Source organism: Cololabis saira, chromosome 6 (genome assembly GCF_033807715.1).
Source record: "Cololabis saira isolate AMF1-May2022 chromosome 6, fColSai1.1, whole genome shotgun sequence".
Classification (NCBI taxonomy): Eukaryota; Metazoa; Chordata; class Actinopteri; order Beloniformes; family Belonidae; genus Cololabis; species Cololabis saira.
Window position 1 is genome coordinate 2,739,292 of NC_084592.1, and position 17,719 is coordinate 2,757,010.

General features: G+C 45.0%; 1 protein-coding gene across 3 annotated transcripts in view; it reads right to left on the minus strand.

The window, feature by feature from the left end:
- mlphb (melanophilin b) overlaps positions 1-17,719 on the minus strand; it is a 60,977-nt gene that overhangs the window by 23,281 nt on the left and 19,977 nt on the right. For 2 of the 3 annotated variants that reach the window (XM_061723039.1, XM_061723037.1), the window contains exons 4-8: positions 15,903-16,024; positions 11,761-11,802; positions 6,582-6,637; positions 6,084-6,176; positions 1,803-1,941 (exon numbers count right to left, since the gene is read on the minus strand). In XM_061723039.1, the coding sequence (XP_061579023.1) occupies positions 1,803-1,941; positions 6,084-6,176; positions 6,582-6,637; positions 11,761-11,802; positions 15,903-16,024 (452 nt within the window). The remainder of the gene's footprint in view (positions 1-1,802; positions 1,942-6,083; positions 6,177-6,581; positions 6,638-11,760; positions 11,803-15,902; positions 16,025-17,719) is intronic. The other variant, XM_061723038.1, reaches the window with a different exon arrangement.

The following is a 17,719-nucleotide window of genomic DNA, read 5'->3' on the forward strand; positions in this document are numbered from 1 at the left end:
CGACAAAAATAATAATGGGAGAAACTGGCAAACCATGATTTGCAGAGAGAGGTTGAAAATGAGAAAGGCCTGTTGAGCATGGCGCAAGCACAGATCCTATCAGCACGTCAGAGCAACTCGGATGATGCAGCACTGGATGCCTGTGGGCCAACAGGGATTGGGAGGGGGGAATCACCGACCGACCAGGTAGGTGGGTTCGATGACCCCTCCGCGCAGGATGTTCCGAATGAAGGACCAGCTTTGGCACCTGGACCCCAAATCCAACCGCTAACTCTCAACCCCCTGAATACCCTGACACCTGTTGGCATGCCAAACAGCTAGCAGCAGAAAAACACATTTCCCAGGAAAAGAGGCAGTCTCAGTTCGATACCCCTGCAAACCTGGGATATGACGCAAGGGATCGGGTAGCTCCATAGCTCCTGAGCTTTGTAACCTGGGATGCCTACCGCGACTCCTTGGCTAGACAAACGGTTTGCGCGGAAACAATCATTCCTGGAAGGATCCTCGGCCACACTACTCGGGATATGCTGGCCAACTCCTCGGCCGAGTTGAATCCGTCACCAGGCCTCAAGTACCATGCAATTTCTTGACCCGGAGCCCCGTCGGGGTTCCCACTCGCTTATTGGCCCTCGGCTAAGAACTCCGTCTCGGCCCTACAAGAGAGAACAACCCCTCCCACGTTATGGGGACCACCATCATTGGGAAAGCTCAGACGATGAGAGCGATGGACCAGCCCTAACTTACGGCCACGGTCTTCGCACGCATCAGATAGAGTCCCTGGCGAGGGACATCAAACGTTTCGACCGCATAATAGAGAATCCAACATTGATGACTATCTGTGGGAGGTTGAATGGCCCCTGCTCGACCTCCTGCGGGCCTCCTCCCGGGAGAAAATGAAGTTAATCTGGAAGACCACGGCCAGGAATGTTCATGTATTCCTTGAAACCCTTCCACCTTGAACAAGAGATCGTTATTCAGCTCTCTGTCGGGCTCTGCGGGAGGAGTACTCCTTGTACACCGATCAGAGATGCACTGATCAGGATTTTGAGGGCCGATCACCAAAACCAGTATCCTTATATTGCCGATCACTGATCACAGCGTGAAATCCATAAATTCTTCAATATTGTTGTCTCGTGTGAACGACACTGACATTGTATTATTAGGTATAAAAATTAGGAGATGAGCCAGTATCATGAATTGACCACTGTTTTATTGCAGGCTGAGGCAATGTGCAATATTTCATTGTATATTTATTTTCATTGTTTATAAGATGGGTAGAAAGATAAATTGATGTAAATATTAGTGTTGCTCAACAGTTATCTGCTCCAATTCACGTAATGGATGCTTTGTTTGCTCCACCGCTCTGTCTGAGCTACAACTAGGAAGTAAAAAAAAAAAGCCCAGTCATGCGACCTACACCACTGCAGAAAAAAATCCTCCATCACCACTTATCATTTTGGTAGTGTTATTATATAACATTTTGGTAAGCTATGTGGAAAAATAAATCATGTTTTAGTCCTCCAGTTGATGTTTTCCCAAATGATTTATCTACTATTTTTACGTGAAGGCTAATGGAATAAAAATGGTTTTTAAGTAGCCAATAGGAAGGAAAAGTCAACCAATAGGAAAGCCCGGGGCTCTGACCCATCTATACTCACTCAAATTTATTAGGCCTTTCCCCTTTTTCTTTTCACATATCTAGCATTTTGTAAGGCTTTGTAATGTATGCATCCCTGAATGTATCAAAGCATCACTGTGATTTCCTACGAACAGAAGATGTTGTAATGCATTGAAAACTCTACCATGTTGTGAAGACTTCTCTACATCCACATCTTTGTGCTGCACTTCAATCTGGTGAAAAGCGGCGGCCATGTCAGATTCGGCAATCCCTGACTCCATTGTGCCTGTGTCCACATCCATGAGGTCACAGTCGCCTTGGTCCTGGGGGTGAGGATTGAAAACAGACAGCACAAATGAGCTCTTGAGAGCATATTACCATCAGGCTTTGACAGTAACTAGATCCAGAGTTCATAAGTCACTCATTGTCTAATGGTTATAGCGGGTTAATAAGACACTTTCACAATGTTTCCAGATAATTTTCCAGTATTAATGAAATGTCAGTGATATGTTTTGGTTAAAATCCCATATAGATACACTAAATACCTTTTAAACAATATCTTTAGGTCTCTTCTAGCTGGTTTAGGGCGAGGAAACAGCACAACATAAACCCAATCCTCTCTTCTGGCATGATGTGCCTTATTGGAATCTTTGAGCAACACACTTTGAACTACACTTTTTTATAAAAAAAAAAAAGATTATCTAATGTATAGAAATATATATTTCTATATACTATTCTTCGGCACATGGTCATGTTACAAGATATGAAATACATGGTTAGAGTTCAGAAGTATTTATGTAAAAACCCTTAACATATAAAAAAAATATGTAAGGGTTTAGTCCTTATATTTAGATAGTCCTCCATTGCAGTATACCATGATGATCACATTGGATCATGCCCATCAAATTAAACAGGCCTGAGTTATACAGTCTCATATGAAAAAACTACATTTTGGACATTTGGACCAACATACCAGTTACATGTGCCACTGGTTGAAATATTCCTGCTGACATCTGAATGACTTTTTATTCCCATTTATTTGTTTTGTATAAGTATCTCTGATGTTCCCAAAACTGCAACAATTCCTCTCTTGATTATTTCAAGCAATTACACTGTTTGTTGTTATTTGTAAGACAGTTCAAGGAAGTGGGAGTCTCATGAAATAGACAGTCACTCGATGGGTATCGAGTACTGGTAATGCTTGGTACCAGTATTTCATTCGGTGAGTACTGCAGTATGAGTAAGCTACAGTAAAAACTGTACCCTCACTCACTCACTCACTCATCTGCTTCCACTTGTCCGTTCCCGGGTCGCGGGGGCAGCAGCCTCAGCAGGGATGCCCAGACTTCCTTCACCCTAGACACTTCCTCCAGCTCTTCTGGGGGGAGTCCAAGGCGTTCCCAGGCCAGCCGAGAGACATAGTCTCTCCAGCGTGTCCTGGGTCTTCCCCGGGGTCTCCTCCCGGTGGGACATGCCCGGAACACCTCCCTAGGGAGGCGTCCGGGAGGCATCCGGTACAGATGCCCAAGCCACCTCAGCTGACTCCTCTCAATGTGAAGGAGCAGCGGCTCAACTCCAAGCTCCTCCCGGGTGACCAAACTCCTCACCCTATCTCTTAGGGAGCGTCCAGCCACCCTGCGGAGGAAACTCATCTCGGTGTCTCATCTCTTGTATCCGCGATCTTGTCCTTTCGGTCACTACCCAAAGTTCATGACCATAGGTCATGACCGTAGGTGCGTAGATTGACCGGTAAATCGAGAGCTTCGCCTTTCGACTCAGCTCCCTCTTCACCACGACGGTCCGTTACATCGACCGCATAACTGCGGACGCTGCACCGATCCGTCTGTCAATCTCACGCTCCATCGTTCCCTCACTCGTGAACAAGGTCCCGAGATACTTCAACTCCTCCACCTGAGGCAGGACTTCTCCACCCACCCGGAGAAGGCATGCCACCCTTTTCCGATGGAGAACCATGGCCTCGGATTTGGAGGTGCTGATTCTCATCCCTGCCGCGTCGCACTCGGCCTCAAACCGCCCCAGCACATGCTGAAGGTCCCGGTCCGATGAAGTCAACAGGACAACATTATCTGCAAAAAGCAGAGATGAAATCCTGTGGTTCCCAAACCGGATCCCCGGATCCCCTCCGGCCCCTGGCTACGCCTAGAAATCCTGTCCATAAAAATTATGAACAGGACCGGTGACAAAGGGCAGCCCTGCCGGAGTCCAACATGCACCGGGAACAAGTCTGATTTACTGCCGGCAATGCGAGCCGCGGCTCGCTTGGCCTGCCGGTACCTATCTACTGCGTCAGGAGTCCCACCGGCCAACATAGCCCGGTAGGACTCCTTCTTCAGTCTGAAGGCATCCTGTACTTCCGGTGTCCACCACCGGGTTCTAGGCTCAGCCAGACATTCCCAACAGACCCTCACAATCCGTTTGGGTCTGCCCGGTCTGTCCAACCTCCCCCTCCGCCAGCGCATCCAACTCACCACCAGGTGGTGATCAGTTGACAGCTCAGCCCCTCTCTTCACCCGAGTGTCCAAGACATGCGGCTGAAGGTCAGATGAAACGACAACAAAGTCGATCATTGACCTCCGGCCTAGGGTGTCCTGGTGCCACGTGCACTGATGGACACCCTTATGCCTGAACATGGTGTTCTTTATGGACAAGCTGCGACTAGCACAGAAGTCCAACAACAAAACACCGCTCGGGTTCAGATCGGGGAGGCCGTTCCTCCCAATCACGCCTCTCCGGGTATCACTGTATTTACCCACGTGAGCGTTGAAGTCCCCCAGTAGAACAATGGAGTCTCCAGTTGGAGCACCATCAAGTACTCCTCCCAGGGACCCCAAGAAGGCCGGGTACTCCCCACTGCTGCTCGGCCCGTAGGCACAAACCACAGTGAGAGACCTTTTCCCGACCCGAAGGCGCAGGGAAGCGACCCTCTCGTTCACCGGGGTGAACTCCAACACATGGCGACTGAGCTGAGGGGCTATAACCAAGCCCACACCAGCACGTCGCCTCTCACCCTGGGCAACTCCAGAGTAGTGGAGGGTCCAGCCCCCTTCAAGGAGCTGGGTTCCAGAGCCCAAGCTATGTGTGGAGGTGAGCCCGACTATCTCTAGCCGGTATCTCTCAACCTCACACACAAGCCCCGGCTCCTTCGCCCCCAGCGAGGTGACATTCCATGTCCCCACTGTGAGGGTTTTAGTCCGGGGATTGGGTCGTCGAGGCACCCCGCCACGACTGCTACCCAGCCCACATTGCACCAGCCTCTCACGGCCCTTCCTGCGGTGGTGGGCCTACAGGAAGGCGGGCCCAAGTCGCCGTTTCGGGCTGAGCCCGGCCGGGTCCCACGGGCAAAGACCCGACCACCAGGCGCTCGCCAGCGAGGCCCAACCCCAGGCCTGGCTCCAGGGCGGGGCCCCGGTGACGCCGATCCGGGCGACGTAACGGTCCTTGATTTCACTTTATCCATGATTAGCTTTGAACTGCTCTTAGTCTGGCCCGTCACCCAGGACCTGTTTGCCATGGGAGACCCTACCAGGGGCGTAAGTGCCCCCGACAACATAGCTCCTAGGATCAGTCGGGCACACAAACCCCTCCACCACAGTAAGGTGGCGGTTCAAGGAGGGGTAAAAACTGTACCATTATTGGTAATTATAATGATTTTACAATGTTTAAGTGAAAGATGTCTCTTTATCTCCATTACCAGGAACAGCCCTGTAAAAGTGGCCGTCAGAAACCTTTACGGGGCGAAAAATGGCCCTGTAGTAGGAGAGATACTCAAGTTGGCCAACAGGAACCTTCTAAAAGGGGGTCTCTGTCTATCAGGATTTCTAAATTATGTTCAATACAAATCATTTAAGCATTTGGACCAGAGACATTTCGTTAAGAGTAGATTTGATACAGTTAAGAGTAGCCTACATGAAAACATTACGGATGGACCAACGAGTCGGTTCAGGTCTTGCTGCCATATTGCAATATAGAGGTCTGGCTGTTGGTTTCTTTTAATGTCAATCGCTATGACTGTGATGTATGTTTAAAAAAAAAACGCAAATAACATCTGTTGTGTACGTGTTTCCTCTTGTCTGTCCCATTTTTATCACAAATTACTCATTTGTGAAGAGCAAAAAATTCACATTACTGCCAATGTGGTGGTTGACTGTCCTATTTTTCAGATAAATGTTCTTGTGTGGCGCCACATTGTAATGGAGCCACGTTGGCTGAAGGGGCTGGGATGATGGTCAGCCCAGTTAGAGGTTCCTGTCTAGCAGATTTACCGTGAACTCCTGCTAGTGGAAACGCCCACCACACACATGAATGAAGAGTGACAGTGCGGTCTGTCACAGCTGTCAGACAGAACGAATAGATGCAAACAGACAGATAGCGCCATGCACATAATGACAACCAGATTAGTCTTGTTTTAGGAAATAGTGGTAGTGGTTAATTTGCCATATTCTACCTGATCCGTCTGTCCTCTTGAGTTGCTGGAGTTTTCACATCCCAGTATGACATCATAGGGATCAACAGTTAACCGTCTTTTGGTCTTTTTCATCTTTGGAAAGCAGAAAAGAAACACCATCACCAGCAGAAATAACATAGTGACGAACAAACTGTTTCTACCCCCGTGACAGATGACAAAATACTCTGGTTGGTGATGAAAACTATTTAATATGCTTATAATGCAAGCTTCATCAATATTTAAAATCATGTTGTTTTTTTAAAAAGTACACACAAAGGTATGTCAGTGAATCACAAGAACAATTAATATGTCTGTCTGACTCATAGATGAACTGGTAAGAAAAAATATATGAACAATTGTTGGACATCGACATTACATGTGATCTGATCTTCACCTAAGTCAAAATAATGTGATAATGACACCAGCTGTGTTGAAAAAACTTATTTAAGGTCCAGTGAGGTCAGGCAAAATTAATTCTTTGAAAATGTTCAGCCATACCGCTTTGTATTGTTGTGAGTCTGCTGTGTCCATGAAGTGCTCTTCATACCCATCTGCTGACAGAGAACAGGCAGGGTAGTGTTAGAATCGCAGAATAAGAAAATAAGGCACAATAAGAACACAATTTGATCTTATCATGAACAGTTATTGTTTGTGAAACTAGTATATCTGCATGAAATTCAAAACAGGTGTGATTTTACTTTGCTGTTAGGTTCCTGCAAAATAATGAAATGGCTATCTGACAGAGAAGGTCCAGCACATAAACAAAGGGACATTGAGAGCATAGGCTCCACCAGACCTCATCTGTGCCGTGGTATAATGATAAAAGTAGTAAACCATCTAGCAGTGAGAGATACTGTGATATAGGAATAACAGTAACAGGGACAGAATACAGTTATGTTTGACTGGTTCGTAATAAAATACCAGTTCCAGTTAGCCCTAAGTGGTCTGCTACTTCGTGAAGATATATGCATATTTTGCTGTACAGCGTGCACATAGTATAGCACATAGTGTACATAGTGCACATAGTGGACATGTATAAGCTGCCCGGACACAGCAGAGACAAGACAAGCCTGCCCATGCGTCTAGTATTCAATTCAATTCAATTCAATTTTATTTATATAGCGTCTAATACAACAGAGTTGTCTCTAGACGCTTTCCAGAGACCCAGAACATGACCCCCGAGCAGTTATTACATAAACAATGGCAGGTAAAAACTCCCCTAGTGGGAGAAAAACCTTAAGCCAAACAGTGGCAAGGAAAAACTCCCCTTTAGGAGGGAAGAAACCTTGAGCAGGACCAGGCTCATAAGGGGGGATCCTCCTGCTGAGGGCCAGACTATAAAGTATAGTATAAAGCAGGAAAGCGAGGCAAAGAGATTGAAGGATGTTTTTGAGAGATAACTGATTGTGAACTGCTAACAAGGCACATTAACTGAGGTAAGTAGCAGCTTAGAGAGTTTTTTAAGGTGCTCTTTTGTATTGTCTGATCCAGGAAGTGTTGATATTTTGTTGAAAGTGGAGGTTCTCAGTGAGCTGGGGTGTGTTCCAAAAAGCAGGTTACATTGACCCTCTGAGTAACACTGAGTTGGGAGAAACCCTGGATTTATATTTCAGAAAGCAAGGCTAGTATAGAGGGAATGCGCATGACGTCACAGATGCGACTTCACAGCGGGTTACGCACACTGAGTGTCAGAAAGACTGAGTGTCAGAAAGACTGAGTGTCGGAAAGACTGAGTGTCAGAAAGACTGAGTGGCAGAAAGACTGAGTGGCAGCGTAAACTTTCAGTTTGAGCAACTGGAAAATATCTAAAATGGGAAAGAGCTGTTGTGCGATCGACTGTACTCATAGATTTAGCAAGAAATCGGAGTTATCGTTTTACAGACTGCCGAAAAATAATCTTAAGAGAGACAAATGGATCGCTGCAATTCACAGAAACAACTGGATTCCAGGCACCGAAACATGGATTTGAGGTTCCCATTTTGTATCAGGTAATGTTGGATTTTTGGGTAGCTAACGTTAAACGGTCAAATCATAAAGTTCGGTGTCCTCATCACTTTAATTTCTACAACAAATCCTGCCTTGAAGTCGGACCAAGCGTCAAGACTTTTGTATCTTCAAGCTTTGCTTCGTGTATTTCCCCGGCGTAGAAATTAAGTACATATAAATATCAGGAAACTGGATTGGTGTCCAAATATTAATGTCCATGGACCACTGGTTCTTGGTAACTGTACCAAATATTAATGTCCATGGACCACTGGTTCTTGGGGTAACTGTACCAAATATTAATGTCCATGGACCACTGGTTCTTGATAACTGTACCAAATATTAATGTCAATGGACCACTGGTTCTTGGTAACTGTACCAAATATTAATGTCAATGGACCACTGGTTCTTGGTAACTGTACCAAATATTAATGTCCATGGACCACTGGTTCTTGGTAACTGTACCAAATATTAATGTCAATGGACCACTGGTTCTTGGTAACTGTACCAAATATTAATGTCCATGGACCACTGGTTCTTGGTAACTGTACCAAATATTAATGTCCATGGACCACTGGTTCTTGGTAACTGTACCAAATATTAATGTCCATGGACCACTGGTTCTTGGGGTAACTGTACCAAATATTAATGTCCATGGACCACTGGTTCTTGGTAACTGTACCAAATATTAATGTCCATGGACCACTGGTTCTTGGTAACTGTACCAAATATTAATGTCCATGGACCACTGGTTCTTGGTAACTGTACCAAATATTAATGTCCATGGACCACTGGTTCTTGGGGTAACTGTACGGGTCACTGTCAAGTCCAACTGCCTTTAATTTAAGCCGATAATCAGCTGTTATCCCGTCTTCTCCACTAGTTGCAGCTGTTTTTGCCACTCAGTGCGAGTAAGGGGGCTGGTCCAGTGGGAAAGTGACGTCAATGCATACCCTCTATAACTTTGAGTCTGTTATCATGGTAATTGGCAGGTTCACCATAAATAAACCCTGAGTTTCAACCTGTCTCCTCCCACCTGAAACAGCGTTAAGGACTTGGGTCCTTGTCATAGCAACATGATACCAGAGATCTAGAAGCTGAATTAATACACAATGATTTACATAGAGAGAAGATTTTTCATAACTCGAACAGAAGTGTTATCATTTCCTTATCAATAGCTAATCAAATGGTACTTTTTTGCAATCACTCAGATTCTCCGATCAAGGTAGACATGAGATTATGTCACAGCACAATTTGTACTTTGCGCTGCAATACTTTTTACATTTCTTTTGTACATGGGACCTTTCTTTAAAACGTTGGCAAAACAGTACAATTTAGAAAAACAACAGTATGTTGAGTCATGAAGAAAGCCCTAACACATGTCCATAGACGGATTACCGCATGGGCAAAGTGGGCGTGTGCCCAGGGCCCTGGAGCCAATGGGGGCCCTCGGCTTTCAAACATTTTTTTTTTTTTTTTTACGTGTAAATTAAAATAAATTTACAAGCTCATAGGGCCCAATGATAGGGCCCCGTTTTGTGTGATACGTTCATATATAATCGTAAATTGTAGGCTATAATTACGATAAAATGTGTATTGTGCGGCCAGTGTAGACTAATTCTTACTTTACAACTGTCCTGAACGCATCAGGGCTGTGAGCCAACGCTGATTGGCTGGAAAGCCTGATTTATGGTTCCGCGTTAAATCGACGCAGAGCCTCCGCGCATCGCCGCGTACCTTACGCCGTAGTCGCTGCGTTGGTTTAACGCGGAACCATAAATCAGCCTTAACAGTTGGAGCCAATTTGCCGACTCGGCAAATTTGCGGCCATGAGATGAGCGCTAAACTTTAAAAGAGGACTAAGCATGTACAGAGTTTTATGGAAGACTACCATTGGTGAGTCAGTGTAACCTTCATAAATAATTTCTAAGAATGTTGTGTAGCCTTGACCACCTGCCTATTTGAATGAGCTTTGTGTTGTTGTCAACGAGACCGCCGAGTCTATTCTCTGTTATAGAGCTCAGAAATGATGTTATAGACCGCTGTGTCAATATCTATCTAAATAGATTGTGTAATGTTTTTTTTTTTGTATTTAAGCTGTATCAAAGATGGAACTGAGTCAGTCCGTGACTGAGTTTTCAGCGCCGTGTGATTGACAGCTGTCAGGCCGGTGTGTGTGTGTGTGTGTGTGTGTGTGTGTGTGTGTGTGTGTGTGTGTGTGTGTGTGTGTGTGTGTGTGTGTGTGTGTGTGTGTGAACAAGTTTGTGACTTTACTCTGCTTTCTGCAGCATAGGCCTATAGGCTTAGCTCAATAAAAGTGAGAATAAATGTTGTTTGAGGGGTAGGATGAGGTGTTGTTGAACGTTAAAATGACTATCATAAGGGCCCATGGAGAATGCTCCGCCCCCTCGGTACTGAGACCCACGCTCCGCCACTCCGCCATCCACAATCACACGGTGTGATTGTGGATTCTCTGCGCCATTGTGTGACCAAACTGAGTGATTGGGGAGGGCATGCACCGTGCACGTAGGATATTATTGTAGGTAGGGGCCCATAGTGAGTTTGTGTCCAGGGCCCGTGGTCATGATAATCCGTCCTTGCACATGTCAGAAGTCCATAAATGTGTGGTGGGTAGAGATCTAGTGTCCCTGATCCCAGCACACGATGTCTCTTTACCATCGTCTTTCTGTAATGAATGACATTATGAGTTTATGAGTTTAAGTCAATATAAATAAATATATAAAAAGTAGCAGAAATAAAATCATCCTTGTTTTGGAATGAAGAAGTAATTTTATGATTTTACTATTTTGTTTGCATTTAAAGAAAAAACAAAGTTTAAAAGGATTGGTTACCCAATTTCCTACATTGCAGGCCTGTAACAATTCTTACTTGAGCTGGGAGTTGGAAGTCTAACCGAAATTCTCAGGACGCCTGCACCTCGCTGCTTGCCTCTGATTTCCTTTGTTCTCACTGGGTGTGATGAAATCTCATCCAGCATTTTGAATCATGCGAGACTCAATCACAACGTGACTTCATCGGCCATTTCTACAATTCACACGTGTATGAACAGAATCTTGTCACAGCCACACTGTTTCATGTTTAGTTAGTTGTTTGCTTATGTGTAGTTTAGATATCAGAATTTATTCCAATTGTTGATGTCTCACCATCTTTAATATCTCTGTAAATAATTTCTGATTAATTTGAATGAGAGAAGTCACTTGTGGTTTGTTTGCATATATTTGTAAGATTTATTGGCTGCAAAGGTCTATGCTCAGACTCCTTCCTTCTCTGTTACTCTATAGCGCCACCCCTGGTGACAGGCTGGCACGCATAGAATAACAGTTATTTATAGACCGATTGTGCTGTTTGGTTATTAATTCCTGACATTCAGGGGGTGCCCCATTTTGATTTATTCATTTTGATAATTTTGTTGCACAAAACTTTATTGAGTACACCTGGTACACCTAAAAGAGTGCTACTTCTGGTGAATTGGACAGTTTTTTATCTTATTTTTTTTAAAGATTTTGTGGTGCTAGTTGCAGGTAGGGAAAGAGGGAGAAAGACACACAGCAAAGAGTGAAAGGCCAAGATATGAAACTGTATTGCCGGCACAAGAGTATTGGCCTCTGTAAATGGCACCTGCTCAATTCACTAAGCTATCTAGGTCCCGACAGGTTTTTTTCTTTATACTTACTGTGGACTTCAGGCATGCTCTGGATGTCAAAGTCATGATCATCTGGAAGGCAGAAAACAGCAGCAAGAATAAGTACATTTTGTCTGATGTAAAGAAAATACATGTAAATGATCTTCACATACTAGCCCTGCCTATACCCCCGTACTGAGCTGGGATAGGCTCCAGCAGACTCCTGTGACCCTGTACAGGATTAAGTAGGTATAGAAAATGGATGGATGGATGTGTCATCAGACTCTTGTTGGTTTCCTCTTATTACTGTCTCATTGTTATTTGCTGTGATGCCGGTTGGGATAGCCATTGGCACAACTACCTACTTTCTCAGGGGTATGCAGACATATTACAGGCACATCACTACAAACATTTATTTTTCTTGTCATGATCTGTAATCAGTACACAGTTGCAAGACAACAGTAACCTGTCGTTTTACTTGTAGTAGCTTTAGCTAAACTGAATATTTATACCCATGAAGACCTAACCAGGGAGGCGTCATGGGGGCATTTTTACAAGCTGCCCGTATCACCTCATCTAGCTCCTCTCGATGTGGAGGAGCAGCGGCTCTACTCTGAGCCCCTCCCGGATGACTGAGCTACTCACCCTATATCTAAGGGAGAACCTGGACACCCTGCAGAGGAAGGTATTTCTGGCGTGACCTTGTTTTTTCGGTCACTACTCACAGGTCGTTAACATAAGTGAAGGTGGCAACGTACAACGACTGGTAAATCAATAGTTTAACCTTTCAGCTCAGCTCCCTCATCACCACGATAGATCATCACGATAGATGATGTCTTAGGGACATCAAGGACTGGATGTCCAGAAATTTCTTGCTTCTAAATTCAGATAAAACAGAGGTTATCATTCTTGGTCCAGAGCATCTTAGGAAGGGATTAGATGGTGTTGCGATGGCTTCCAGTGCAACTGTGAGAAACCTTGGTGTTGTTTTCGATCAGGATTTGTCGTTTAAACCATATGTTAATCAGGTTTGTAAAATAGCGTTTTTCCATCTCCGTAATATTGCAAAAATTAGGAAAATCCTCTCGCAGAGGGATGCAGAGAAACTAGTTCATGCGTTGTATCTTCTAGACTGGATTACTGTAATGTGTTGTTAGCAGGATGTCCAAGTAATTTGCTGAATAGGCTCCAGCTGATCCAAAATGCAGCAGCACGAGTACTGACAGGAATTAGCAGGAGAGACCACGTCTCTCCAGTGTTAGCGTCGCTCCATTGGCTACCTGTAAAATTCAGAATTCAATTTAAAATTTTATTACTTGCATATAAAGCCCAAAACGGCTTAGCTCCGCAGTATTTACAAGATTTGATAGTGCCTTATGTTCCTGGCCGAGCTCTCCGCTCCCAGGGTGCAGGTTTACTCGTAGTTCCTAGAGTATCTAAATGTAGATTTGGAGGGCGGGCGTTCTGCTATCAGGCACCATTACTTTGGAACCAACTTCCAATCTGGGTTAAGGAGGCTGACACCACCTCCACCTTTAAAACTAAACTTAAAACCTTTCTGTTTAGTAAAGCTTATAGTTAGTGTTAAGTAAACCTCTAGCTGGTGTTGGTAAATCTCTAGGTAGTGTAAACTTTAGTGTGTTAGAGTCAGTAGTCATTGTCGCAGCTATAGAACAAAACTATAATAGTTAGTCTCAAATATAGCTTCGCGGTAGATATGCTGCTATAGGCTTATGCTGCAGGGGGGCACCGACATGATCCGCTGGGCGGTGCCTCTCACCCTTCTTCTCCTCTCCTTTTCCCTGCCTCTCTTCTCCATTACCATTTTTATTTATTATAAATATCTCATAGCTATCATTTTTGTCCATTGTTCCTGTAGTTTCTTGTGCCGGCCCCCCTTTTTTCTTTTTTTCTCTTTTGTGTATGTTTGCAGGCCGGAGCCTCAGGAGCTGCGTTCTGGCCTGTGTTCCCGGCCCTCCCCCCCCTCTGGTCATCCCATTGCTTCTTCCACCTGCCTACGTGGATGTCTGCTGTTGCTGCTTCCGCCTGCCTGCACCCCCCCCCCCCCCTCTGGTCATCCCGCTGCTGCTTCCACATGACTGTTGTGTGCTGCTGACGCCCCCCCCCCCCTCTGGTCATCCCGCTGCTGCTTCCACATGACTGTTGTGTGCTGCTGACCCCCCCCCCCCCCCCCCCCCCCCCACCTCTGGTCATCCCGCTGCTGCTTCCACCTGCCTGCTGTGTGCTGTCGACGTCCCTGACTCCCCCAGTCTGGCCTTCGGCAGGAGGGTCCCCCCTTATGAGCCTGGTCCTGCTCAAGGTTTCTTCCCTCCTAAAGGGGAGTTTTTCCTTGCCACTGTTTGGCTTAAGGCTTTTCTCCCACTAAGGGAGTTTTTACCTGCCATTGTTTATATAATAATTGCTCGGGGGTTTATGTTTATGTTTATGTTTATGTTTATGTTCATGTTCTGGATCTCTGGAAAGCGTCTAGAGACAACATCTGTTGTATTAGACGCTATATAAATAAAATTGAATTGAATTGAATCATTGCTGAACCCGCATCACTGCGGACACCGCACTGATTCACCAATCAATTTCCCGCTCCATTCTTCCTTCACACATCAAGACCCAGAGATAGTTAAACTCCTCCATTATGGGCAGTATCTGATTCCCTGCCGGGAGAGGGCACTCCACTTCTTCCGACTGAGGACCATGGTCTCAGATTTGGAGGTGTTGACTCCCACCCCAGCTGCTTTAAAGTCTGCTGTGAACAACTCCAGCGAGAATTGAAATGTCTTGACCTGATGAAGCTAACAGAGCCACGCCATCTCCGAAAAGTGGACACCCACTTCTGAGGCCACCAAAGCAGACCCCCTCCACCCGTCGGCTGCGCCTACAAATTCTGACCATGAAACTAATGAACAGAATCGATGACAAAGGGCAGCCTTATCAGAGTCCAATCCCCACGGGAAAGGATTCCAACTTGAAAATGTGGACCAAGCTCTGACACAGGATGTAGATGGACCGGACAGCCCATATAAGCGATTCCTGCATTCCTCCCATACTCCCAGAGAACCCCTCACAGGAGTCCCCAAGGAACACATTTGAATGCCTTATCCAAGTCCACAAAGCACATGTGGACAGGTTGGGCAGCTCCCATGCCCTCTCCAGGACCCTGATTAGGGTGTAGAGCTGGTCGACCATTCCAGGGCCAGGATGAAAACCATATTGCTCCTCCTCAACCTGAGGTTTGATTATCCGGTGGATAGTCGAATATATATTTAGTGTCCAAATTTAAAAAATGTCATTGAATGTGTTCCATTTGACCAATCTGAATGACATTTACGTGAGTGAAGGGTTACCAGTGTTTGTGGTGAGTCTGAAGTTGATCAGACAAACTATGGCAGGAATATGATCATCGTTACATTTGATATTTTCAAAAATATAGAGTGATGAACTTCTAAGTAGACCCTATTTTGCAGTGTATGAAATGTTTATCTTGGTGAAGGAGATATGATCCTTCAACCTCCCATCCTACTGATAAAAGGTTGATATTTAATAAATTTTTTTCATATGAGTGTGGAAAAATCATCCACTTTGTTTTTCACGGCAAATAATGGGCACCCATGGTTCTCTGTGTTCTCTATCTTTTTGGAGCTCAGTGTTTCACATGAACACAACTGAGAAAGAGTAGTGAAGATTTTATATGCAGTTGCAGTAAAGTGTGCAGCTGCTTGATCTTAGTGGAACGTGTCATTGAGTGAGGATTAAAGGTAAAGCAGAGTTCCATGACTTCAAGGTTGTGCTCTGTCACTCTGGCAGACTGAAACTTTAACTGAAAGCCATCCCTTAAGGCTTGTACAGAAATAATGGAAACATGGACATTTTTTACAGAGAGCCCCTTCAAAGTAAATGAAAAAACTTCAACTGCATTTGGACTTCTGAGTTGAACTACTTTCTACATTGATCCACACAGTTTGAACTTTGCAGCTGTCTGAAAAAAACTGTTAATTTTAGGCTGTTTCAAATGTGTCAGTGGGGCTTCATCTCTCCGATGGTCACTACTGTGGTTTTCAAACAAAAGGAGTGTGACTAGTTCACTTAACATATATTAATGTTTAGAAGTAGAGTATAGATAAAATCATTCTGGATTTAAGACCTACAAATAAAAACCAAATGAGTGGACTACTCACCACTGAGGTGTTCTCCACTTAACCTTTTGAAGAGTGATCGCAGTACTTTGGCACTACCAAAGCGCTTGAAACGGGCGCGGACGTTGTCATGGTACCACTCCAAAGTACCCACCTTTAGGACCCTGAAAGGGGAAAAAAATAGCAAGACAAAAAAATCTTCACTGTCCTTAAGAATTATACACAAACTACATTCATTGTTACAAGGATTTATGCAAACCTGCCATCATCAATGACTGAATATGACTTTTCCATATCCTTAGTGAACTAATGAACCTGCAATGTGCAGTTTACAGTCTGACATTCATAAACATTCATATTTTCCAGATGCTCCCTTTGAGGAGCCCTCATGTTAACACCTTTATCTGAGGAAGGGTTAACCCTAAAAGCATGGCAGGCATCCAATGACTGCAGAAACCTTAGAGCAGGGGTGTCGGACTCCAGTCCTCGAGGGCCGGTGTCCCTGCAGGTTTTAGATGTTTCCCTGTTTAATTGCACCATGATACAAGTGACTGTGTCATCAACAGAACTATCCAGACTTTGATGACAAGCTGGTGACGATGATTAATTAGAATCAGGTGTGTTAAAGCAGTGAAACATCTAAAACATGCAGGACACCGGCCCTTCTGGGATTCAGTTTGACACCTGTGCCTTAGAGATACATTGCATGAATTACTTTAACACTCAATCAAGGAATGGCAAGGCAATTCTATTTATATGGGACAATTCAACAACAAGGTGATTCACGGTGCTATACAAAGACATTAAAACATCCATAAAAAGCATGATTTAAAGTTTAAAAATATGGTGGGCCACAGTCCGATGTGAACTATGTGATTACGTGATTGTATGAACAGGGGAGGCCTTAAGTCAACTTGAGGCCTAACTCTGAGACCAGCCTTGATTTTCCTTACAGCTGACCGCATGGTTGAAACAAAGGAACCATCATAATGTCTCAAAGTCCAAGAAGGATTTGCATTGACGGCCCCTCAGTGATAAGGAACAGCCCTCTGATTGGACCCCATGACCCCATGGACCCCAAACGACCCCTCTTCTCTCGCTCCCTTCTCTCGTTTTTTCCTCCTTCCTGCAGGTCTCTGCTGGCTCGGACCTGTCCATGGTCCCATGGAGTTCCCTGTGAGCAACAAACTCCTATTTTAGCATGAAGAGTGACTAGCTATGAGCTGGCCTTCTCCAGGATCGTGACCAAAGAAGCGTCTGTCTGGAGCGCTGCACGAGTGACCCACGAATGTTCCGAGCCCCAGAGGAGCCGAACCAGGGACCCTGCATGCCTTGATGTGAACGCCTTTGGACCGACCTGGAGCTGGAGGAAACCAGCTGCTGTCCCCATGCGGCAGAACCCTCATCCACATGGAGACAAGGACCAGGAGAAAGAGAGAGCTACTCTTTATCAGGATCCTCTGCTGAGCGTAACCACCTTTGTTCACCAAGGAACGCTGCCCGGCCAGACCAAACCACCTTTTTCTTCACTTACAAAGATCTGCGTAAGAGGCTGTTTTTTGTCTGGGCAGAGAAACTTAGTTAACACAAGTTTAGTTTTACGTTGTGAGCTGGACTGCTGATCCCGTCACAACTGTGTTCATTAGTTTAAGTGTGTTTGTTTATTTTATCGTTTGTCTACTGTTGCATCCACGTTGCTGGATCTTGACGGCATGTTCTTCCACAACAGAAAACAACGCCCTTCCTCATTTCCCAGTTGAACGACCAGAGAGCACATGTGAAGTTAGTTTCACATTGTTGCGTCTCTGCGTGGGAAACATCAGAAGAACTTGGTTTTCTGGTGGTGAGAAATTATTTTA